Source organism: Podarcis filfolensis (genome assembly GCF_964270895.1).
Source record: "Podarcis filfolensis genome assembly, chromosome: 14".
Classification (NCBI taxonomy): domain Eukaryota; kingdom Metazoa; phylum Chordata; class Lepidosauria; order Squamata; family Lacertidae; genus Podarcis; species Podarcis filfolensis.
Genome location: NC_139616.1, coordinates 50587833 through 50612554, shown reverse-complemented (window position 1 = coordinate 50612554; position 24722 = coordinate 50587833). Strand labels below are relative to the sequence as shown.

Genomic DNA, 24722 nt, shown 5'->3' with positions numbered 1-24722 from the left:
TGCTGTAACCTGCGCCTCCATGGAAAGGGAGGCGTCAAGGATTACACCCAAACTCTTAATGGAAGGCAGGTATTACCAAAGTAAAGGCAAGCAGATTGGCAGATCTGGGTAACCCTTTAGCTTCCGGGAGCCATGCCAAAGGTCATTGTTATGCTTTTAGTTGGGCCACCCTGAAAGCAGAACTGCCTATTCTCGCAGATCACTGAAATCCTGCACAGGAAAAGTTCAGTTTAATAATAACCCCCTTGCAGGCTGAATTCTTGCATTCCAAATTTTAATTTGCGTACACCACCCCAGGAATACGACTGAAGGGCAGTATGAAAGTATCTACGGCTGCAAGACGGATCCCGCTTCCTCCCCAAAATACAGCCTGGAACCAATTTTTCAAGGGATTCGCCGTTCCCAGAACCAAATCGGAATCCACAAGCTCCCAGCAGTTCTTAATTGGGAACACTTGTGCCGCGACCCGATGACTCACCAAAGGCCGTTACAGGAACCACCCTCTGAAAGACACACATCGTGGTCACTTGGCAGCCCCACGGGGCCTGTCTGCTCAGCGGCAGCAGGAGGAAACAGAAGAGGAAGAGCTGTAATTGCACCGCACGGCCGTGTCCGATTTCAAAATACCAACATCGGTTTCATAACATTTCATTCATTCAGAACTGCGCTTGCTGGAGATGAGAGTCATCGCGGCCAGACAAAAGCCAGGAACTGTGGGATCTCGCAGGAGAAATGCGGAGCTCAGCGAGTGATGGGAGAGGAGGGGAAATAATATGTCGAAACCAATGTGAGCCACACAGGGCAGCTTTCCTTACCTAGCAAACTCCCGGGGCAACTGCGTGGCGGTTTGTGATGCTCTCAGTGTGTACTCAAGGTGTCCCACCTTCCAACCTTTTCAAAATGCTTGACCTTTTTTTATTACGATTATCTCTACGCGTGTGCCGTAGGAAAATGCTGCAAGCCCCGTCCGTCCACAAACAGCTCCGTCCCCTTTCTAGGCATGCACACATGAGTTAATTTATATTCTACGGTCCATGTTTATATTCTACGGTCCTGCCTAGATGTTGAGATCCACCAAGGAGGCTCTTCTCAGCCCCTCCCCCGGCCCAAGGAGTTATGCACAATGCAGGAAACAGGGCGAGGGGCTCCTCTGGGGCAGTGCCACTGAAATCCAGCTCACACTGAATTTGCTGCTGGTGAGACACCAGCTCAGAATGTGGTTATTTAGCCACGCCTTTGCTCAACTGAAATTCTTAATCCAGTTTTCAATGGCTTCTGCTCGTTTCATTTGTTCTTATTTGCAAATAGACTGTTGTGTGTGTGTGTTTATGATATATGTACTCTCTCTCTCTCTCTCTCTCTGTGTGTGTGTGTGTAAAGATACCCCTGGCTGTTAGGTCCAGTCGTGGCCGACTCTGGGGTTGCAGCCCTCATCTTGTTTTATTGGCCAAGGGAGCTGGCGTACAGCTTCTGGGTCATGTGGCCAGCATGACTAAGCCGCTTCTGGCGAACCAGAGCAGCGCACAGAAATGCCGTTTACCTTCCCGCCAGAGCGGTACCTATTTATCTACTTGCACTTGACATGCTTTCAAACTGCTAGGTTGGCAGGAGCAGGGACCAAGCAACAGGAGCTCACCCCGTTGCAGGGATTCAAATCGCCGACCTTCTGATTGGCAAGCCCTAGGCTCTGTGGTTTAGACCACAGCGCTACCCGCGTCCATATAGAGAGAGAGAGAGCGCGCATATATCACACACATATATATGTACTCTCTCTATATATATGATATATATACATAAAACACACACACACACACACACACAGTCTATTATCTCTCTGTGTGTATTATATATGTGAGATATAGATACAGCGGAACCTCAGTTTTCGAACGTAATCCGTTCCAGAAGTCGGTTTGACTTCCGACGTCTGAAAACCGAGCATCAATCGGCTCGCAGCAAAATCAATGGGGGGGAAATGAAAAATGCACCTCGGAACCTGTTCGGCTTCCAAGGCGCGTTCAAAAACAGAAGCATTCACTTCCGGGTTTTCGGCGTTCAGCTTCTGAAACGTTTGGCAGCCAAGACGTCCGAAAACCAAGGATTGAGTGTATAAAGATATATCCCTGCACATGCATTTGTACCATACTCTGTATTTTTTAGGATGCAGAGTTGTTAATAATTATATACCGATCTACACACACACCTATGTATCATAACCTAACAGCGACATAAACGCTAGGTCGCCCTTTGCTAACTTCTGCCCTTCAGGAGTTCTGGACTACAACTCCCAAATGCACTGGCGGAGTCTCATGTGAACTGTAGTTCACAACATCTGGAAGGTGACCAGACTGGTGAAGACTGTACTCCATGTTTTCTGCATTTCCTGCCTAGCTCCTCCCCGTTCCCCAAGGCTACGGACAGAAAAGGAGCTCTGAAGGATATTCTGAAGGATGATAAACTACCCCTGTCCCAGGCCCTTAAAAAAGGAGGGGTTCCTAGACTAAATATATCATCCTGCGCCCAACCCAGCAGCTGCCTCCAATTTTCACTGGCACTTTGGGGTCGCTGCAAGACTGTGCGAGCAACACAATAATGTCAAAACTATAATGGGGGCTGCCTGCCTCAGTTAAATAAATCTCAGGCTGAGCACAGGAGTTTTAGATGATCAATTAAAAGTTGGACAGAAGTAAAACACAATAGTTGCGAAGCGAGAAGCAAACTCGGGTGACGCATCCAGGCTGCAGGCTTTCTTAGGAGAGAATTTGCCTCCTACTCGAGAGGGAAAGGATAATGCCTCTTTTAAGAAAGTGTATAAAAATAAGCCTTTAAAAAAAAATCTGCTGACCTATTTACTGAAACCTCATGTTAGTTATCTTTGAAGAGATGCAAGCGACGGCGTCTGCTGACGTCCGAGAGCCCACAAAGAGCCACACACTGTATCTGTGCTATTGGTTCAACCACCACAGTGGCTCCAAGGAATTTATTGCGGAATTACAGGCCCCAAAACATCCACGGGAAAGAGGTGCTTTACCAGGCCTGCGATCGTTCATAAAATATGGATCAGGCATAGGCAAACTCGGCCCTCCAGATGTTTTGGGACTACAACTCCCATCATCCCTGACCACTGGTCCTGTTAGCTAGGGATGATGGGAGTTGTAGTCCCAACACATCTGGAGGGCCGAGTTTGCCTATGCCTGATGTAGACATTCCCCCAGTAAAACCTTTGACAACCCAGTGCCACCTTCCAGATGTTATGGACTGCAATGTCTGGAGGGCACCCGGTTGGTGAAGATAGAGGAGCCCCCCTTAGCTAAGGAAACAGAAGAGCACCCACTGTCTCCAGGCCCATTACCTTGCAAAGAACCAGGACAGAGAACAAAGGGCAGGAGAACGAAGATGGCAGATGCCCCACTCTTCTCGGGAAACGTAATGAGACTCTGGTCCTTTTTTCCAACTGTGGGATGGAGGCGGGGGAAACTGAGTATAACAGTTCCCCTGGGCATCTAAAGCACACTAAGCATCTCAGAAATGCAACGTTACAAGCGAAATCCCCCCAAACTTGAGCGTACTCTGGATAGAGGGTAGGGCATTTTTTCAATGGCTTTGTGGCCATTCGGAGGTGGTTGGAGAGCATCTCCTGGCCACCAAAGAGTCTTCTGGCCGCCTTCTCAGCTCCAATCACTGTGGTGTAGTTGTTGTTGAGTCGTTTAATCGTGTCCGCCTCTTCGTGACCCCCTGGACCAGAGCACGCCAGGCACTTCTGTCTTCCACTGCCTCCCGCAGTTTGGTTAAACTCATGCTGGTAGCTTTGAGAACACTGTCCAACCATCTCGTCCTCTGTCGTCCCCTTCTCCTTGTGCCCTCCATCTTTCCCAACATCAGGGTCTTTTCCAGGGAGTCTTCTCTTCTCATGAGGTGGCCAAAGTCTTGGAGCCTCAGCTTCAGGATCTGTCCTTCCAGTGAGCACTCAGGGCTGATTTCCTTCAGAATGGATAGGCTTGATCTTCTTGCAGTCCATGGGACTCTCAAGAGTCTCCTTCAGCACCAGAATTCAAAAGCATCAATTCTTTGGCAATGTAGTACTGAGCATCAAAAGCCCCAAAGGAGGTCAAGGTCAAGACTTTGCCTTGGCAAACCTTGGGACCCGGCAACCAGAACTCTCTAGTTGGCCACCACCCAAACGCTGTGGACCTCCAACAACAGCCTGCTCATTTGTTTTCGGAATTAGCACAATCGTCAAAGCTGCTGACGATTTGAGCATCTTCTTTCACTGTTCTGAGTTATGAGGGAAGTGTTGGTGCTGAACTTTAAAGCCGTAAACAGCCTCAGCCCAGTATACCTGAAGGGGCATCTCCACCCCCATCGTTCACTGAGGTCCAGCTCCGAGGGCCTTCTGTCTGTTCCCTCCCTGTGAGAAATGAGGTTACAGGGAACCAGGCAGAGGCCCTTCTCGGTGGTGGCGCCCACCCTGTGGAACGCCCTCCCACCAGATGTCAAGGAGATATGGAAACAGGAAGAATTACCGACGGTTGAAGAATGGAGACTGAAATTGGCGGACTTTGCAGAACTGGATAAACTAACAGGGAAGATTCGGTATTTGCGAGACCAGAAGTTCATTGAGGACTGGGGAAAATTTACAGATTATCTGAAAAGTATATGTGATGAACAGACAACGCTTGTAGGCTTTCAAGATGTTCTGTAAAAATATGAGGAATATTGTAAAAAAGGGAATAAGATTGGGGAGGTTATATTTTAAAGGCAATATTAAAATTAGAAAATGCGTGAATAAATAAACAAAACGGAAGATTGGCAGAGAAACTGGGGGAAGTAAAAAAAGAAGATTATGTGATAAATTCTGATATTGGTTATATAAATTTGTATTTGAAAATGAATAAAAATATTATTAAAAAAAAGATGTCAAGGAGATAAACAACTATCTGACTTTTAGAAGACACCTGAAGTTTTTAATGTTTGATGTTTTATTTTGTTTTCTCTCTGTTAGAAGCTGCCCAGAGTGGCTGTGGCAACCCAGTTAGATGGGCAGGGAGTGATGATGATGATGATGATAATTTGTTGGGAAGAAGTAAAGCAATGGTTCCCAAAGCAGTTGGTACTCCCCCTGGCCATGGTGGGATCTGCTAGACAGGTGCTAAGAGGCAACGGAGTGCCCCAGAGGTGCTGGACTTTGAAAAGCTGCTATCACTGGATCAAGTTCATCCCTGTCGTTGAATTAGTTAACCTAAATAGTTTTCATTGGATTTTGAATAAATGTGCAATGAACTGTGACTGTTTTGAATTTTACTGCGTTATCATCTTCCTTAACGGGGCATGCAAACTGCTGTTCTGAGTGGTGCTTTTTATAGGGTAGGGTAAAATGGAGATGAGTTTATGGAACTATGGTAGTCACTGAACCAAAGCGTTGCAAAGCTATTACAGCGGTACCTTGCTTCTCAAACTTAATCCATTCCGGAAGTCCGTTCCAAAACCAAAGTGTTCCAAAACCAAGGAACGCTTTCCCATAGAAAGTAATGCAAAGTGGATTAATCTGTTCCAGACTTTTAAAAACAACCCCTAAAACAGCAATTTAACATGAATTTTCCTCTCCAACTAACGAGACCATTGACCCATAAAATGAAAGCAATAAACAATGTACTACAGTCACACAATCAGTAGTTGAACTGGGTTCCACAGTTACAAAAACAAGAGCCACAAAAGCAAAAACCCAAAATAAATAGCAAAAACAGACAGACCCCAGTGTAAACTCAAAACAGAAGTGTGGCTCTCAAATTGGAAGCGTAACACTCAAAACGGGAGCACGTTTGGCTTCAGGAAAAAGTTCGCAAACCGGAACACTTACTTCTGGTTTTGCAGTGTTTGAGTTCCAAGTTGTTTGAGTACCAAGATATTTGAGAACCAAGGTACCACTGTATTCTACTGCTCACATAGGTGGATGTCAAGTCCGCAGGCTCTATTCCCCCACCCCGTCCTAGAAAGACCCCAGAGGTCCACCTGCTAGGGCCACCTCTGAGCAGGGGTTTGTTCTCAGAACTGAGCTCACAGTTGCAAAAATCCATTCCTGCAAAAATCCATTCCTGGTTTCCCCCACAAGCTCGCTTCTTTTTATCAACTGAGTTTCCAAGAAAAAATGTTTTTGCTATGGTTAAAACAATGGGGGGAGGGGTCAGAAATCCTTGGAGATCAAATGCAAAACACTAGCAGATTCCTATCTACCTTCTGGACACACACACACACACACACGCCTCCCACCTACGACTTCTGTACCACATTATCTCAGTTACCCTCACAACAAATCTGTCGGTGCAAGAGTGCCTCATTTAGGAGGCAGGGAGACTGAGAAACGAAATCTTGCTTAAGGACATCCATTGGGTTCAAAACAAAAACAAAGGGTCTTTTTAAAAAAAAAAAAAAAAAACATTGCGCAGCACCAGCCGTGAAGGGAGCCAGGAAATAATCTGATCCTCTGTAAGCAAGGAATGGGGTACTGCTTCTGCCTCCCAACCTTCCTGTGTCAATACATCTCAACAGCGGCTGTTTGAACAGTGTTTAATAATAAACAGATTTCAACAAGCCCGAGAATAAGAGCAGAGGCAGGGCTCAAGCGGAAGACGAGTGAAAGAGGCTCAAAATGAGAAGGGTATGTGTGTGTGTCAGTAAAACCCAGCTCTCCAGCGGATAGGGACTTCTCTTTCCCTCTTCTAAGCTGCAAATATTTCATTTTATTACAGTGGAACCTTGGAAGCCGAACGTAATCCGTTCCGGAAGACCGTTCAACTTCCAAAACGTCCGAATTCCGAGGTGCAGCTTCCAAGTGGCTGACAGTTAGGCTTTATGAAGACCGGAAGCCGCGTCGGACGTCCAGGTTCCGAAAAACGTTCGAAAACCGGAACACTTACTTCCGGGTTTTCGATGTTCGGGAACGGAGTGGTTTGAGAACCGAGGTTCCACTGTACATTTACAGTGAGGGGGGGAAAGTATTTGATCCCCTGCTAAATTTGCTCGTTTGCCCTCTGACGAAGAAATGACCAGTCCATAATTTTAATGGTAGGTTTATTGTAGCTGTGAGAGACAGAATAACAACAGGAAAACCCCCGGAAAACCAGAAGACAAAAGTCAGAGATTGATGTGCACTATAATGAGTGAAATAAGTATTTGATCCCTTTGCAAAAGATGACTTAGTACTTGGTGGCAAAACCCTTGTTGGTAATTACAGAGGTCAGATGTTTCTGGTAGGTGGCCACCAAGTTTGCACACATCTCAGGAGGTATTTTTGTCCCACTCCTCTTTGCAAATCCTTTCCAAGTCAGTAAGATTTTGAGGCTGATGTGTAGCTACTTGAACATTCAGCTCCCTCCACAGATTTCCCCCCTCACTGTATCTCCCCTTTCTTCCATCATGGAATCAAGAGTGGGTCTGAAGTCTCTTGTTTTTAGGTAAGTTCATGATACCAACAAAAGGTAAGTTTGGTGTTGTTCACAATACCCAGAGATGCTAGTGAAGTTGTAGATGGATGTTAATGAAGTTGTAGACAGGGTGCCAGCATCCATCTACAACTTCACTAGCATCGCTCAGTATTGCGAACAACACCGAACTTACCTTTTGTTGGTATCTTCATGAACTTACCTAAAAAGATAAAGAAAACAAAAGAGTGAGTTAAGCATTTGAAAAATCCATTGAGACCAGACATTATAAGCTGCATCAATAGGAGTATAGCTGCATCAATAGGAGTATAGCATCTAGATCAAGGGAAGTAATAGTGCCACTGTATTCTGCTCTGGTCAGACCTCACCTGGAGTACTGTGTCCAGTTCTGGGCACCACAGTTCAAGAAGGACACTGACAAACTGGAACGTGTCCAGAGGAGGGCAACCAAAATGGTCAAAGGCCTGGAAACAATGCCTTATGAGGAACGGCTAAGGGAGCTGGGCATGTTTAGCCTGGAGAAGAGGAGGTTAAGGGGTGATATGATAGCCATGTTCAAATATATAAAAGGATGTCACATAGAGGAGGGAGAAAGGTTGTTTTCTGCTGCTCCAGAGAAGTGGACACGGAGCAATGGATCCAAACTACAAGAAAGAAGATTCCACCTAAACATTAGGAAGAACTTCCTGACAGTAAGAGCTGTTTGACAGTGGAATTTGCTGCCGAGGAGTGTGGTGGAGTCTCCTTCTTTGGAGGTCTTTAAGCAGAGGCTTGACAACCATATGTCAGGAGTGCTCTGATGGTGTTTCCTGCTTGGCAGGGGGTTGGACTCGATGGCCCTTGTGGTCTCTTCCAACTCTGTGATTCTATGATTCTAAGTTCATCTGAGGTTGGGTAGTTTGCAAGTCTCTGTGGCTTTGCATAAGGGTTTTCTATTTTTCTCAGAAGATTGATAAAGAATGTATAATTCTTTTGGTAATTATTGTGTGTATATTAGTCGCCAACGTGTTGCATGAGTCGTACTACTTCTATCAGCAGCACAGGATCGATGGGAGAATCAAGGCCCTCTCCGGGTGCTGATGCTGTGAGGCCCTCCATCTTGGGCTCAGGTTGTAGATGCATGTGACTAAACCGCATATCATGAAGACCCCACAATCTCCACTGCCCTTCCTTCCAAGGAAGCCAACACCTGCCTAAATGCTCATGCCACTCAGATATTGGGGTGGATTGCAACAATATTCTTGGATACGGTACTCCTAAGGACTTGTGTGTGCAGCGGGGCACGTTTTTATTACTGTACAGCCCCCCGCCCCCTTAAAGTCCTCAGGCATTTTCAGGAGGAAAACGCAGTCATTTAAAGAGTCCAGTTCATAAAGTAGCTTAATAGCAAAATCTCCAAGGGAGAGGCATTGTGTTAGCATCTTTGCTGGATACACCAGACTGGTTTAATTGTTATGCAAATTACACTTGCTAGGCCATCAACTTTCTCTTAATGGGCCATTCATCACCGCAAAGTTTTCTTTGAAGGAAGCAGCTGCTCTCCCTCAGAGGTCCCCCAAAACATCTTAGGTTTCAAAAAAAGCAGCAATTTTGCCCTGGAGTAAAAAAAAACAACAAGAAATAGGAGAAATCTCAAGCTCACAAACTCATTCCACTCTCCCTAAGCATGGAGGGAAGTTAACTAACCATTAAATAGAGTAAAGGTTGCTGATAGCCTGATTCACAAGTCAGTTAGTCCAAACTACCTTGGCAAAGCTGCCAAAAAGCAAAAGGTAGCCTCGCTGGCCTTTGGGAAATGTTCAGAGACCCATACTGGGGAAATGCATTTATTGAAATTTGAAAAACAGTGTGCGAGTCTTTGAGTTCCCAACACCTCTTCCTCAGGCTAGATCAGGGGTCAGCAAACTTTTTCAGCAGGGGACCGGTCCACTGTCCCTCAGACCTTGTGGGGGGGGGGCGGACTATATATATATATATATTTTTTGGGGGGAGAACAAATTCCTATGCCCCACAAATAACCCAGAGGTGCATTTTAAATAAAAGGACACATTCTACTCATGTAAAAACATGCTGATTGCTGGACCGTCCGTGGGCCGCCCGATTTAGAAGGCGAATGGGCCGCATCCGGCCCCCGGGCCTTAGGTTGCCTACCCCTGGGTTAGATCAACAGTAAGAAAGGCAGAAGAGCTAGAAATTCAGGTACATAAGCGAATCGCCAAATGGCACCTTAAACCCAGATTGCGGTTGCCATAACACGGACCTGTCCAACAGGCCGATCGTAATCTACCGGTTGATCGCGGGATGTCTCTGGTCGATAGTCGATCTTTGGACCCCCTGTCAAATCTTCCGAAAAAAAGTCCAATAACTTTGGCTCCCTAAAAAGGAGATCACTGCCATCTTGGCGCCTAGACATCTTCACTTGGTCGTAAGTGGCTGATAAGGTAAAAGTAAAGGGACCCCTGACCATTAGGTCCAGTCGTGACCGACTCTGGGGTTGCAGCACTCATCTCACTTTACTGGCCGAGGGAGCTGGTGTTTGTCCACAGACAGTTTTTCTGGGTCATGTGGCCAGCATGACTAAGCCGCTTCTGGCGAACCAGAGCAGCACACGGAAACGCTGTTTACCTTCCCGCTGGAGTGGTACCTATTTATCTACTTGCAGTTTGACGTGCTTTCGAACTGCTAGGTTGGCAGGAGCAGGGACCGAGCAACAGGAGCTCACCCCGTCACGGGGATTTGAACCGCCGACCTTCTGATCGGCAAGTCCTAGGCTCTGTGGTTTAACCCACAGTGCCACCCACAGTCCAAGTGGCTGATAGCCAGGTGCAAAATGCGCTTGGCAAATTTCAAATGCTGCCAAGCGAGGATTCGAACCCTGGTCTCCCACTCTAACCACTACACAACTTTGTCGCTTTTTTATCTTGCCCTATACCAAGGATCTGGGGTGAGAGCAAGCGGGGCACAGGAGAGGGGTTCAGCAGGATGATGCAGTTGAAGTAACACTGAAACAATAACTGAGCAACTATCTGAAATATTAATTATCCTGCTAAGATGGGGGGGGGGAGAACCACCCTGCTTTTAATGCCTAATAAAAGTGCATGCCTCATAAGAAATTAACCGCCATAAGGAATGTACAAGCACACTTCGCTGAACCGTTCCAGAGGCGGTCTTTAAACAGGAGATTGATGTGCAGGAGGCTTCGCGGATAATAGAAAAAAGAACCATCATAAAAGCTTAGGCTGTGCCCTAACTCGCTTTCCAAGCCAATACTGCCTTGCAAGCCATCGACACAAATGTACATGCCCAAATCGAATGGGAATTGCTTCTGCCCGCTGTGTAAACTTGCAATGGCTTCTTCAATCCAAGGAGACGGACCTGAAGATATATACCAAAAATTTCCCCCCACCCTGCTAGCTCCAAGTCAGTCTCAAACACTACCGCTTTGCAGAAGTGCAGAAAGTCTGGAATCAAACGAAGGCACAATTTAGTAAGATAAGGCTAAACTCCTAAGCATTACTGCCGTAGAATAAGTCCAAATGAATTCCATGGGACTCACTTCTGGGCAAACAGGCTCAATATTGTGCTGTAGGGGTGTTTTCAAAGACTTAAACCAATTTCGCCTGAAGATCGACATGTACATAATGTCTTACATTAGCAAGAAGTAAAGCTTTGTTGTGCTTCTGCAGACAGTCTCCTGTTGACATGACATGAAACTTTGCTCCATCGAAAATGCAAGCAGAAGAGGAGGATGCAGACAAAATCCTGAGGCTCCCCGTGGCTTGTTTGTGTAACGTTAAACCACGGTTTAGTGTTACAAGCAACACTAAACCATGGTTTAGAATTACAAGCGATCCCGGCTCAAGAATATCCTCCAAGCAACTGGTCAGAACTTTTGACACTCTCTCTTCCCCCCAGGGCCCTTTTAAACAAGTCAGCTAACCTGGCTATATGGGGGACCTCTTTGTCGGTAATTTTAACTCGCTGTTCTTGTGGATTCATCTGCCAGATTAACAATATTCACGCATGACATGAGTGGCTCAAAGAAACTTTTCACTAAGGTATCCTACTTCAACACACTTTTTTAAAAATCAAACAGCCAAATAAAAAAGCTCCATCCCAGATAGAAGACTTGAAAAACCTACCCCCGCCCCACAATCCAGCTGCACCCTCTCCTTTCCAAAACAGACCCAATCCAGAAAACTCATCCTTGCAAAATCTGCCTGTTTAGATATGGTGGTGAAGAAAGCTGTATTGTAACTTCCGAATAAATGTTTTAAAACAATAACAGGAACAATAATAAAGAAATGAAATGAATAATATTGATAATAATAAATTTCACTGCCAAAATAAAGGTGACTAGACAATCCATTGGGGTGACCACAACCTAGGTTTAAGGTGCCATTTGGTAATTAGCATATATATATATATATATATATATATATATATATATATATATATGAATTTCTAACACTGGCATGTACCGTATTTTTCGCTCTATAAGACGCACCAGACCATAAGATGCACCTAGTTTTTGGAGGAGGAAAACAAGAAAAAAAAAATCTGAATCTCAGAAGCCAGAACAGCAAGAGGGATAGCTGCACAGTGATCCCTCTTACTGTTCTGGCTTCTGGGATAGCTGCGCAGCCTGCATTTGCTCCATAAGACGCACACACATTTCCCCTTACTTTTTAGGAGGGGGGGAAAGTGAGTCTTATAGAGCAAAAAATATGGTATATCCCTGAACAGATTGACATGTATTTTAATATTTTGTTGGACGCAGCCCAGAGTGGCTGGGGAAACCCAGCCAGATGGGCGGGGTATAAATAATAAATTACTGCTATTCTTATTATTATTATAATTGCAAAGGAGAAGCTGATTTATTCCAGCCCATTTAAACTGGCAACTTGCAAAAGAAGCAATCTGACCCCCCCCACACACCAAGGTTTCTTAAAAATTGAACATTATCAAAGGGGCTACTTGACTCACATGGCATGAATCTGTTGATTTCAATGGGTCTTCTTCACAAACAGGAGCGGCTCAGAGCCGCGTCCTTTGACATAACAAGGCAATGGGAGCGCAGGGGAAATTCTCCAGCGCCCGCTCAAAAGCACACAAGGCATGTTTCTCGACCGCAGAGTCCACATTTCCACTTGGAACTGGAGACAGGAAACTGGCTCCTCCACATGTGTGCAGCTGTAAGCCAGACAGGGATTGGCTCTGTGAGCGGATTTCGGGATACAGCATCCTTTGGGCTCCACAAACAGAAGAACACACAGACGCTGCTGGCTCGGAGGCCAAGAGACCGAGGCAGCTCCAAAAGAAGATTAACACACACACACACACACACACACACACACACCCCAGGTGGTTTGATGTGGTGATGGGCATTTGGAGAGGTTCGTCCCAGAACAAACAGAGACGGCTAGAAACAGCGGCCCAGTTCCGAAAAATCATTTAACCACTACCGAAAAGCTCTCGCTCTCTCCCTCTAAAGAATATTCCAAGCTTGGCTACCTCCAATTCCCGCAGTTTCCAACAACTGTGTGCAGAAGAACATTACAACAGCTCCACCACTGAATTGAACCAACTTATAATTCCACTTCCAGGCTGACCCTCCCCCCACCCCAGATGATACTGGTGTGCCTCGTACCTGCACTGTCAGCTTCCGTCATATGCTGAAGCCTCTTCACCATTTGACTCCTGATGCATACACACACAGGACCTCCCCTAATCTTCTGTTTGCAAATTGTTCTAATTAACTTTAATGCTTGCACTTTCACATCGCTGCAACCAGTCCCGGGGTGCTATTGTGAAATGCAGGTTAGAAACCCAAGCAGCAGTTAACAATATCATCTACATCTTTTCGAATCCCTGCATAGAAAGCTTCTGCCAACCTACAGCAGTTCGAAAGCACACCAGCGCAAGCAGATAAATAGGTACCTGCTTCCTTACAGCAGCCTTCTGCAACCTGGTTCCCACCACGCTGACTGGGAGCGGTTGGCAGTCCAAATTGCCTGGAGGCCACCAGTTTGGGTCAAGCAAGCGGATAGCCAACCCCCCCCCCATTTTAAAGAAAAAGTCCACACTGCAGCAATCTACGATCCAAGTTCAGAAGCACTGTGTGTGCTCCTTCCACACAAATCTACAAATGATATAGAGTTAAACAACTATAGAATTTTTCATAGACATCTGAAGGCAGCCTCCCATGTCTGGAAGCTTTTGTTCTTGCTTTCCCTCTGTTTTTGGTTCCAGAGCCTTTGACATTATTTTATCCTTGCAGCAAAAGTGGCCAGGATCTTCTCGGTGTGTTTGGTGGGAATGAGGGTTAATGGAAGTTGGGATTCTCAGAAACTCCTTGCTCGCTGCACGCCACAGAAACAGATCTCTTTCGAGAACTGACAGCGTTCTCCTACCAGAAAGTGCATTTCTGGTTAATCATCTGTGTTTTCACTTCACGACCTGCCTCCAAGCTGAGCTTGCTTAGCCCTGATCGCAATGACCCCTGTGAAACGGCCCCCCTATCCGTCACTGTGCGATGGTGCTTTAATTATTTTTCACAGTTGCGCTGTCTCATCTGCGAAGTGGACACAAATCCTGCAAACGACACAGCTGCGAAAGACGAGCCTATTCCTTGCCGGCGACATTCTGTCTGAAGCAGAGCATAAAGCATAAACCCTCGTGAAAGCAACACAGGAGACCCGGCGAAGTTTCCAGCAAGCTATAAAAACTCTCCTCTATCCAGAGGCACAACTCTTTCCAGGAGGGAAGGCCCCAAAATAATGGCATTCTCCTAATGGAGCCAATGTAAACTTTAAACATTAGACGGCAGAGGAGAGGGACACATGAAGCACATTTCCTAAAGCTTTGCCACTTTTTGTGTGTACAAATAATTCAGACTTGTGGAGCAATTCTCAAATACGGCAGTACCTTGGTTTACAAACAGTCTGGTTTGCATACGTTTTGGATTACAAACACGTCAAATCCGGAAGTGCATGTCCTGGTTTGCAAACTTTTTTTTTGATTACAACCCATTTTTTTTTATTAAAACAAATTTTTTTTTTTTTGAGGCCCCATTGGCGAAAGCGCACCTTGGGTAAACAACCTGTTTTGGTTTATGAACGGATTATGGTTGTAAACCAAGGTACCACTGTACTTCTTCAGAATCTGAATCCTATTTGAAACAGAAATGGCAGGCTTGCGACATCTCACAAGTGCGTGTACGATTCAGGACGTATTTCCAGTAGCAATAAAAGCGTAGGGTTTGGGGTTTGGAACATGGGAAGCTGCCATATACTGAAGCAGACTATTGTTCCATGTAGCTCAGTACTGTTTACACTGGCTGGCAGCTGCTCTCCGAGATTTCAGGCCGGAGTCTCCCTCAGCCTTCTGCTTGCAACGGAGAAGCTTTGCCACTGAGCTACAAGCTCTTCCCCTAAACGATATTAAATATTTTCATATTCAATATTTAGCCGGAGGAATTAAGATTGTGCCAGAAGTATGTAACTTGCCAGTTTGCAAACCGGGCCAAATATTCTCAGGGAGACACAGCCAGCGGATGCCAGTACAAAACAAGCATCACCCATGGAGATACAATTGCCCGACTCGGGTTCAAATCCCTCCTTAGTCACGGGGGCATAAAACGGCTTGGGTGACACAGAGCCTGAACGGCAGTCCTTGCAAATGCAAAGATGCCACCGGCCGTTAAGCGACGATGTAGTCTTCACCTACCTCTCTCTCTCAGCTCCGACTTCCAAGCTGTGCAAAAGAAGCAAGCACTTATGTCACAGAGCTGCAGTGAATTGTACATAATGCTCGTATTTTCAGGTGGACTCAGTGGCGCAGAGTGCCTTCCATCACTTTGGCTGGTGGCCGAGCTACACCCCAATCTGGACAGGGATAGCCTAACTTCTCTGCTCTGCTCACCTCGAGGTTAGACTACTGCAACGCATTCTGTCTGGGGCTGCCTCTGGAGTCGGTTCGGGAACTTCAGCCAGTGCAGAATTTGGCAGCCAGGTTGCTCATCAGGACAAGACAGTTTGAACATGTGCCACCTGACTGCACTGGCTGCCAATTCATTTTCGGGCCCAATTCAAAGTGGTGGTTTGGGCTTATAAAGCCCTAAATGGCTCAGGAACGCAGTAACTCTGGGACCATCTCTCTCCATATAAACCAAGCATAGGCAAACTCCGGCCTTCCAGATGTTTGGGACTACAATTCCCATCATCCCTAGCTAATAGGACCTGTGGTCAGGGATGATGGGAACTGTAGTCCCAAACATTTGGAGGGCCGGAGTCTGCCTATGCCTGATATAAACCGTCCCAACTCTGCATTAATCTTCAGAGGCCCTTCCTTGTGTGCCTCTTCCATGAGAGGTCAGGAGGGTGGCAACACAAGAACAGGGCCTTTTCTGCAGTGGCTCCCCACTTGCAGAATGCTCTCTCTAGGGAGGCTTGCCTGGCACCTTCCTTAGACCCCTTTAGGCGCCAGGCAAAAATACTCCTCTTCAACCAAGCCTATGGCCGATTAACATCTTATACCCCTTTTAAATGTGTTTGTGGGAGGGTGAGCTATTGGTTTGTTGTTGTTCTTGCTTTTATCATGTACTTTGTGTTTTCCTATTGCATTTTTATGTTGTGAACCCCCCTGAGATCTGCAGGTGAAGGGTGGCAGACAAATTTAATTAATGCTACTAGTTGTTGTTGTTTAGTCATGTCCGACTCTTTGTGACCCCCTGGACCAGACCACGCCAGGCACTCCTGTCTTCCACTGCCTCCCGCAGTTTGGTCAAACTCATGCTGGTAGCTTTGAGAACAGTGTCCCACCATCTTGTCCTCTGTCGTCCCCTTCTCCTTGTGCCCTCCATCTTTCCCAACATCAGGGTCTTTTCCAGGGAGTCTTCTCTTCTCATGAGGTGGCCAAAGTCTTGGAGCCTCAGCTTCAGGATCTCTCCTTCCAGTGAGCACTCAGGGCTGATTTCCTTCAGAATGGATCGGTTTGATCTTCTTGCAGTCCGTGGGACTCTCAAGAATCTCCTCCAGCACCAGAATTCAAAAGCATCCATTCTTCGGCGATCAGCCTTCTTGATGGTCCAGCTCTCACTTCCATACATCACTACTGGGAAAACCAGAGCTTTAACTATACGGACCTTGGTCTGCAAGGTGACGTCTCTGCTTTTTAAGAGTACAACTACTCATAAAGTTGTACTAGTAGCAGTTGTACTGCTACTAATACAACTACTGATAAAGTGCATTAAGAGTTGGTTCTGCTGCTGCTTGATGAGCGAGCAACGGTGTTCGGGAGCACAGGAAGAGGCTTGCAGGATCAGGTCCCGAACTCACCCAGCAAGGCATCCTGTGTCCCACTGGGACCCACCAGATCCCTCTGGGAAGCGTACGAGAAGGGCGTTGCAGCCAAGAGAGCTCTCCCTCCTCCTCCTCCTGGCAAAAATCCTTGAAAGCGTTGTTTTGAGTGGCATCTGGAAACAAAAGCCACACACACAAAGGCACATGACGAACCTAAAAAGTGATGGAGTTGAATTCCCACGCTGCCTTTTCCTCCCCCCTTCCAGCGTTGGATGCAACAGGTACGTACAAACTTACTCTGCATCAACCGAGCTCCTCGCAAGCAAACTTCATTTCGCAAACCATCTGCAGCTGAGGGAACATAAAGGCTGCAAAGAAACATTTCTGCAGCCGAGGCCTAAATGCTCGCATGCCCTAAAGAACACAGGAAAAACTGGAACTGTTTACTTCGCAGGAACTGGAGGGCAAATTCCATTCAGGAAAAAAGGTGGGGGGGGGGAGAGTTGCATCATCTGTTTTACAACTCAGAAAGGGAGGGGCGTGCCGTTTATTTACTGTGATCATAAACAGTGGCCGAGAAGACATTTTATCGTTCAGGGTTCCCTGCAGCATGCAAGCCAGTGTACATTAAGACCTCCTCTCCTTTAAGCGCTTGGAAGGAGAAAGGATTTCTCTCTTTCCCCCCCAACCCAAAAAAACCACCAACCACGAGTGAGAGGCTGTCTCTTTTCGCCCTCCTTTCATTTGGCAACGACAACTGCAATTCGGTAAACGAAATAACAAGGTATACAAGAGCTTATGGGAAAAGTACAAGAATGCCCCCAGCTCCCCGAGAAAAGGAATCGGAGGGGAAAGGAAAAGAGAAAGCAGCTTGTTTTACAAGCAGAAATTAATTATACTGACATAGTCCAAGGGTATAGCCTTCGAAAAAGGAAAACATTTCAAAGCCCAAATGCCTCAGAGGAAGCAAGCGGCTTGGGATTTATAACGAAATTACTAAACACAAGGAAAACAGCCGGCAGAAAAAGCAACTTATTAAAAAAAAACAAAAACGGATCTGCTAGATACGAGGCTGGTGAGCAAGAGTCGTGCCCTTGGGTCTGCAGGGAGGAAGAAAAATTGCATTATCCTCCACCCCCAGAATGGAGAACGTCAAGTTTTAAGGCACCTTATAATAATGGCACATCAAAGCAATGCTGTGCATGTGGGGAGATGTTAGAAAGTGGCATTTTGACAGATGGACACTTCATGCCACTATGCCAGGGGTTTTCCTAAAAAAATGACAACCCTCTCTGCTGTCAAGGAACCCCTTTCTGCATCAAACAACAGAATCAGCGCTTGTCTTCTGGTCCACAACAGTAGCAAACACAGACAAGAGGAAAGATTCTGGGGCAAGTCCGCGGGCACATGCTGGGCTCAAAGCAAGCACGTGCCAAACGTTTTGGGTCTTGTCACTGCCCTGCATGAACCGGGGTGCACAACTTAGCTGTGATTCCTGCACTGATGTTTCTTGGGGTCTCTTCTAAAAGTCTAAGATTGTACAGTGCCCACACCATGCCGCCTTCCTCCAAACGCAACGCAATATAATTTCCCCATTTAATCCGGATTTTACCATTACTGCAAAAAAAAAAAAAAAAAGCCCAGAAAGTTTTTTAAAGCATGCATGCAAAAATTGTAAATGTAGGTTGAATGGGGCGATAGGAAACGGGGTGGCATTTGGATGAGGAACACATCATGTCAACACTACAGAAAAATGTACAGGGAGGAGCAGCATGAAGGCCACAATCCAGCGCCACGAAGGAGCACGCTGCTTTCAAGGAACTCCAGAGGTTTCCTGACCTACAGTTTGGAAACCACTGCAATGGACCTGCCCCATTGGGGTGGAACGCGACACTGATGCGCAACACAGTCCAAGAGCATATCATGGCTGCGCAGGAAGAAGATGAGAAGGAACTTGCTTGCACCCTGGTCACTAGCAGAGGATTCCCTATCAACAATCGGGTTCCTGGATCATCTTGCGGCAGCGAATGAAGAGACAGCTTCTCTTCTAACCCCCAACCTCCATCAAAAGCCTTTTCCCAGGTCCTGCAGGACCAGGTGGGATTCCTAGGCCATGATTTAGGTACCCTACTGGAAAACCAACCAACCAACAAGGGACTATGATTTTGTACGGATGAAGTCTGCTTTATCTTGGCAGGATCGGAGAAAGAGGAACATGTTCATGCACATAACTCGTCCTTTCTTTGTGGACCAAGGTGCTTCCCATCTCCTTTGGCAAAGTTTGCCCCTGAGGCAGGCCCACAGCTGTCGCTCTGCTTTTTCCATCAGTGGAATCTTATCCTCACCCCCCAGAAAGCCAATATCCCTCAGGAATCTCTCTCTCTCCCCCCCATGGCGCAGGGAAACCCAGCCTGACTCGGGAGTATTGTCATATACAGTTTAAGGAGCTAACCAACTGTGCTCTTCAGTCCGAGAAACAACTGGCTTCTCCATCTTGCCCCGCTGCTCCCCAAGGCGTCCTTTTCCTACTTCAACTTTCCTCCAGGTCCTTCTCGTTTCTTTGCCCCAAATGTCTCAGCTGTGTTTGCAAGCCATGGTTTACAGAACATGGAAATGGTGTGCTGAGTAAACATTGGGCAGCCGCCTTCCCCTCTCCTCCTAAGCACAGAGCCAGGATGGTTTCTGGGGAGATTAGTTTCGCTTTCAAAGAATGCTGGCTGAATCCCATCTTGGATGCTGGTTGGTTAAACAAGCCAAGTTCATAACCCCCTGGTTTGAAGTTGGCACGTTTTAAACTCACCGGAGTTCATTGGCAGCCAGCATTGGTAGGACACCATATTCTCCGCAAATGGCACTAATCTCGGGAAAAGCCCATCATGCCAGCCAATTTGGGAGGATGGAAAATGCACAAGCCCAACATTTTGCTTGTCCTTCCTGTAGCTTGTCCGTGCAATGCTAAACCACGGTTTACCGTTACATGCGAATGCAACCACTGCGTTCACCACAGATTGCGTGGAGCAGGTCTTGGAAAAGAAGTCATCTCCTGCTTCAATGGCAGAATCCTTCCCTTTCTAATGTCCATATGGTCTCTGGGCTTCATTAGATAAGAACCGCCATTTCCATCAGCTAGCTCACAAAGCTCTGGCTTGTCTCACCGTCTCACAGCACAAACAACTCTTTTTGTGGGTTTGTTTGAAATCCTTCTGTTAGTGCTGAAATTTCTCGCAGATTTAAGTTTGGGTCCCTCTAATCAGCGATGGCCAAACTTGGCCCTCCAGCGGTTTGGGGAGTACAACTCCCATCACCCCTAGCTAACAGGACCAGTGGTCAGGGATGATGGGAACTGTAGTCCCAAAACAGCTGGAGGGCCAAGTCTGGCCATCACTGCAACTCATTTCTCAATTGCAGAAATGGTCAGAGATGCAAGGGCGTCACAATTCAAGATGGAGCCCCACAGCCATCATGAGCTGTGTTAGACCTTAAAACCCCGACAAGGAGTTAAGGGCACCAAAATGAACATCTGCGCCAAATTTCAGCTTTAACCGATGCATTTCAAATGAAAATAACTTTCTCTTCGAGGGGAACCCCATTTCCACACATCTGCTTCAGGGCCCACTGTCTTGCTCAGACGGGGAGCTCAACAGACACCTGCCTCCTCAAAATCCCCAATTTGACCCTGGGGCGCCTGCCTGCTCCCCCCCAAGAAGGCAGCTCTGTCTCTATCTCTCTCACACCATCCCAGGAGGAATCACCTTTAAGATGAGGGAGCTGGGCTTTGCAAGTCTGCTGCAGCCCCTGAGCTATTTCAAAAGAAAAGAAATTAATAAGAGAACAAACCAGGCGGATTCAGGGGATCGATAGGGATGATTCCGTCCCCCGGAGCTCCATCTTCAAACGCTTTTCCTGTATTCTGTACTTATCCACTCGTAATCATTTTTCTTTTTACTGCTGACGGACCATCGCCAACCCAGATTATTTCCTATTTGTCTCAACCAACACCCCGTCTCAGAACCTGCTCAAACTCCGTCCCAGAGCATGCAGCAAGACAAGAGGGCTCTGAGGCATGTGCAGAGTCCATTTCCTCCACCACGGAGCAACTGCAGAGAGCCAGGTTTCCATGCGGACAGGCAGGCCTCCATCCCATCGCCAACTTAGTGCCGCTCACAGATCCTACTTGCCCATCTAAGGGCCAGGGGCGCAAGGAAACCCATTTCTCAGTGGGCACAATTCAGCTCCAGGACCTAGTTTATTCTATTAATTATCAGATGACCGCAAGGGGAAATTCGCCTGAGACCAGAACGCTCCGAGTTTTGCTCACCAACTCATTCCTAGGATGAGGGATCCTGCCCGCAACATTCTCCCTGTCCCGCGGCCGTCTTTCCCCCCAACCTGCTCGAAAGGAGACACCCACACCTGGGTTCCCCCTTCTCAGAGAAAGATCCCTTCCCCAAACCCCCAAGTCTTCCCTCCACACCTTAAACCACATATGGGGTTCCCCCTTTCCCAGGCAGAAACCCACACTCAACTCTCTTTTGTCCCCCCAGTTTTCCAAGCCCAACAACTTTCCTTTAGAGTAGGTGTGGGTTTTCCGTGCCAAAATACACACAAACGCAGAAATAGTTCGGGGTTCCCCTTCAGAAGGGGCATCTCAAGAACTGCCACACCCACCCCAGAGGGGGCTCCCCTTGACCACGGCTCGCAAACCCACCCTCCTACGTCGACCCCCTCCAGGGCTTCCCCCTCCCAAGTAGGTTCCCCTTTCCCAAGACCCCCAAACCCCGCTTTTAAAAGTCCGTATATTTTCGGACTTCCTTGATTTGAGATTATTTACATCCTGCCTTTGAGGATACAAATTATTCCAAAGCTGCTTGCCATTAATGAGATTATTTTAGGGGGGGAACCCGCACAGAAGGCCTGTCTGACCACCTACATATACGTAATTCCCCCCCCCCCCAAGTTGGGGGATGCCCTTCTGTTCCCCTGCCCCCATTCCCAAGACCTGTAAAACCCACGTGTGGCTCCACCTGACAAGAGTCATGGGGTTTCACTCCCACAGAGGGGTTCCCCCCCAGACGAACACCCTTTTCTTAACACCCAAACCCACGTGCGAAAGTTTCCTTCCTCCTGTTCCTCGCCCCCTTCACAAGACCGATTCAAACCACATGCAAGCGCTCCTTGTCAAACACACACACAGCAGTTGAATTCTATTTTAATGTAGATTTCTTTTCCTTTTTTAATGCTTCTCCTTCGTTGGCCACCTTGGACAGACTTGGTCCAGCAAGGCAGCCTGTAAATATTTTCAAAAATAAAAATACACCCGCCCGCAGGGTAACTTTCAGGCTGGGGATCCCTTTCTGAAGACCTGTGAGACTGACACATGCAAACTTGCAGTAATAATAATTTTATTATTATGTACTCTCAACGTGGGGCTCGGCTTCCTTCTCTTCCCCACCCCACCCCACCCCCTGGATGAAAGGTAGTCAGGAGTCTTCTCCTACACTGTGATGGGGGCCCCACGCACCCCTGTGGAGGTTACCAGATTTTTTTCAATGAATCCAGGTACACTTTTCAATTTCTGTGGATGGGGATGGATTTTGTCAGGGGTAAATCCTGGGACTGTCCCTGGGAAACTGGGATGTCTGGTAACCTTACTCCAGGTGGGGTGGGCTTTCGAAAAACACATTAACCCCGCTCCCTCAAAATGGGGTCCTCAAATTCTCTTCCCCAAAGCCCATTTATTAATACACAATACACATAAATGCACACACCTAAGCGTCCCATCTCCTTCCCTCAACTCTCTTCCTGAAGACCCATTAGCCCACAAGCGGGTTTCCCCTGCTAATAGACACACGGGACACCTGTGGGTCTCCCCCTCAGGACTGGCACCCCCTTTCCACATAAGCTTTCCCCCCACCCTCAGGGGGGCTCCCCTTTCTTCACTCTCCCACAACCTCTCTTCCCAGGACCTGTCCATGCGCATGCGCGGTTTCCCCTGCCTAGGTGTACACGGTGTTTATGTTGGGGGTGTTAACCCTCGTGGGTTAACATCCCACCACCACAAATTCTCAACACACCTCATCTGTGGGTTGCATTAATGCTCACCCCTACAACGCAGCTTACACATGGATCTCCCACACCCCCATGGCCCAGTCTACATGCAGGTCTTCCATGCCCCCATCCCCACAACCAGCCTATACACGTGTGTGTGCCTGCACACACCCACCCCCACAACCCAGCTTATACACCTCTCCCTAACCCCCTTCCCCACGAACCAGCGTGTGCATGTGCTTCCCTAACCCAGATCCTCACGACCCAGTCTGCACCCGCGTCTCCTTAAGCCCCATCCTCACGACCCAACTTGCCCGCGTGTCTCCCTAACCCCCACCCAGCCCGCAGTTTGCACGCCTGTCCTCCAACCCCAAATCCCCACACGCCAGCCTGCCCATTCCCACGACTCACTGCGGGGGCAGCTGTAGGGCCGGGCCTCCCCTCCTCTGGAAGGCGCCGTCGACGAAGACGCCGTTCTTGCCCAGGCAGCGCAGGTAGAAGTGGGGCGCGCGGAAGGAGAGCTCGAGGTGGCGGCGCGAGATGAAGCTGGAGCGGCCCATGTTCACGTCCACGGCGCCCTGCGAGGAGTTGCGCCCGATGGTCACCGTCGCCTGGCGCATCACAAACTCCACGTCGCGGCCCTGCAGGCGCGCCAGGGCCGACGGCACGGCCAGGGGCAGCGCGGGCGGGATCGGGGCCGGCCCCGGGCCCTGGGGAGGCGAGGCGGCGGGCGCCCCGGGAGGCAGCGGCGGCGAGGGCGCGGCGCGCTGCAGCGCCAGCAAGGCCCTCGCGCCGGGCCCGTCCTCGCCCGCGGCTGCAGCCATCTTCGCGGCGGCCCAGGCAGGCAGGCAGGCAGGGGCGGCCGCCGACTACGCACCGCCGGCCTCCGGGGCGGGGCCGCGGGAGGGGAGGCGGGCGGACGGGCGGGGAGAGAGGCCCGGGCTGCCCAGGCGGCGCGCTCGCAGGCCGCGATCGGGATACGGGGCGCACGGGGTCCGGGGCGCTTCTCTCCTTCGCAATCCCCTCCCTCCCCGACTGCCTCCTCCTCTTCCTCCAAAGACCTGGCAATGGGGTGAAAACACACCCCCACGCAGCGCCCTGGGGTGGGGCAGCTGCAAAAATAAAGGGGGACGCACGGGTTCGGGGGCGTGCGCTCCCCAAAGACAGGGCAGCGCGCGTAAAGGCGCACGCTCCGGTGGCCCGCGGTCGGAACGGGGGCGCAAGGCTTCGGGGAGCAAGGGCCACTTTGTGCTTGGTCTGGCTCTGCCCCACAAGTTGTCTTCCTCTCCCGACCCAAAGGCAACGCTGGGGGGACGGGGGACGCACAGGCGCTCGCTCTGCACCTTTGGGTGGGTACGTGGGGGAGCAGCCGCCGGGCCAAGGGGGCGCGCAAGGGTTGGCGTGGCTGTGTCGTCGATTTCTTCCTCCCAGCGCCCCGGTCCAAAAGCAGGGCGACGCACCCGGAGGCGCTCGCTGTCGTGCCCCTGGGGCGGGTGAAGGGGGTTACAGAGTTTGGGTGAAGGTGCCCTTTTCGCAGGGTGCCTCCCCGCTTTTATTTCTCCCTTTCCCAAAGGCGTGGCGACGCGGGTGAAAACACACCGGGGCGCTCGCTTAATGCCCCCGGTTGTGGGTGCTTTTGCAAGGGGAAAGGGGTGCCACGTTGGGGTGCCAGTGCCCGTTCCGCAGAGCGCCTCCTTCCCCGCGCCACGCTCTCTCTTCCGTTTCCTCCTTCCCCTCTGCAAAGGGACGGCGACATGGGGAGGAAAGGCGCACAAGCGCCCTCGTGCAAAGGGCGGAAACCGGACGGGGCAGCGCCGCCAACCGCGTGGCACGGAAAGCAAACAAAAACAAAAGTGCGCGCGCAAACATGTGCGCGCGCCCTCCCCTTCTCCCTTTGCAGTTCCGTCTCTCGGCCGGGGAGGAGCCGTGCAAAAAA

General features: G+C 48.7%; 1 protein-coding gene across 2 annotated transcripts in view; it reads right to left on the bottom strand.

Moving 5' to 3' along the window:
* The window catches only part of FOXK1 (forkhead box K1), an 84269-nt gene extending 60644 nt beyond the window's left edge, over positions 1-23625 (bottom strand). The window contains exon 1 of one of the 2 annotated variants that reach the window (XM_083585706.1): positions 23198-23625. In XM_083585706.1, the coding sequence (XP_083441832.1) occupies positions 23198-23610 (413 nt within the window). In that variant the 5' untranslated portion in view covers positions 23611-23625. The remainder of the gene's footprint in view (positions 1-23197) is intronic. The other variant, XM_083585705.1, reaches the window with a different exon arrangement.
* Between the last annotated feature and the right edge of the window lie 1097 nt (positions 23626-24722).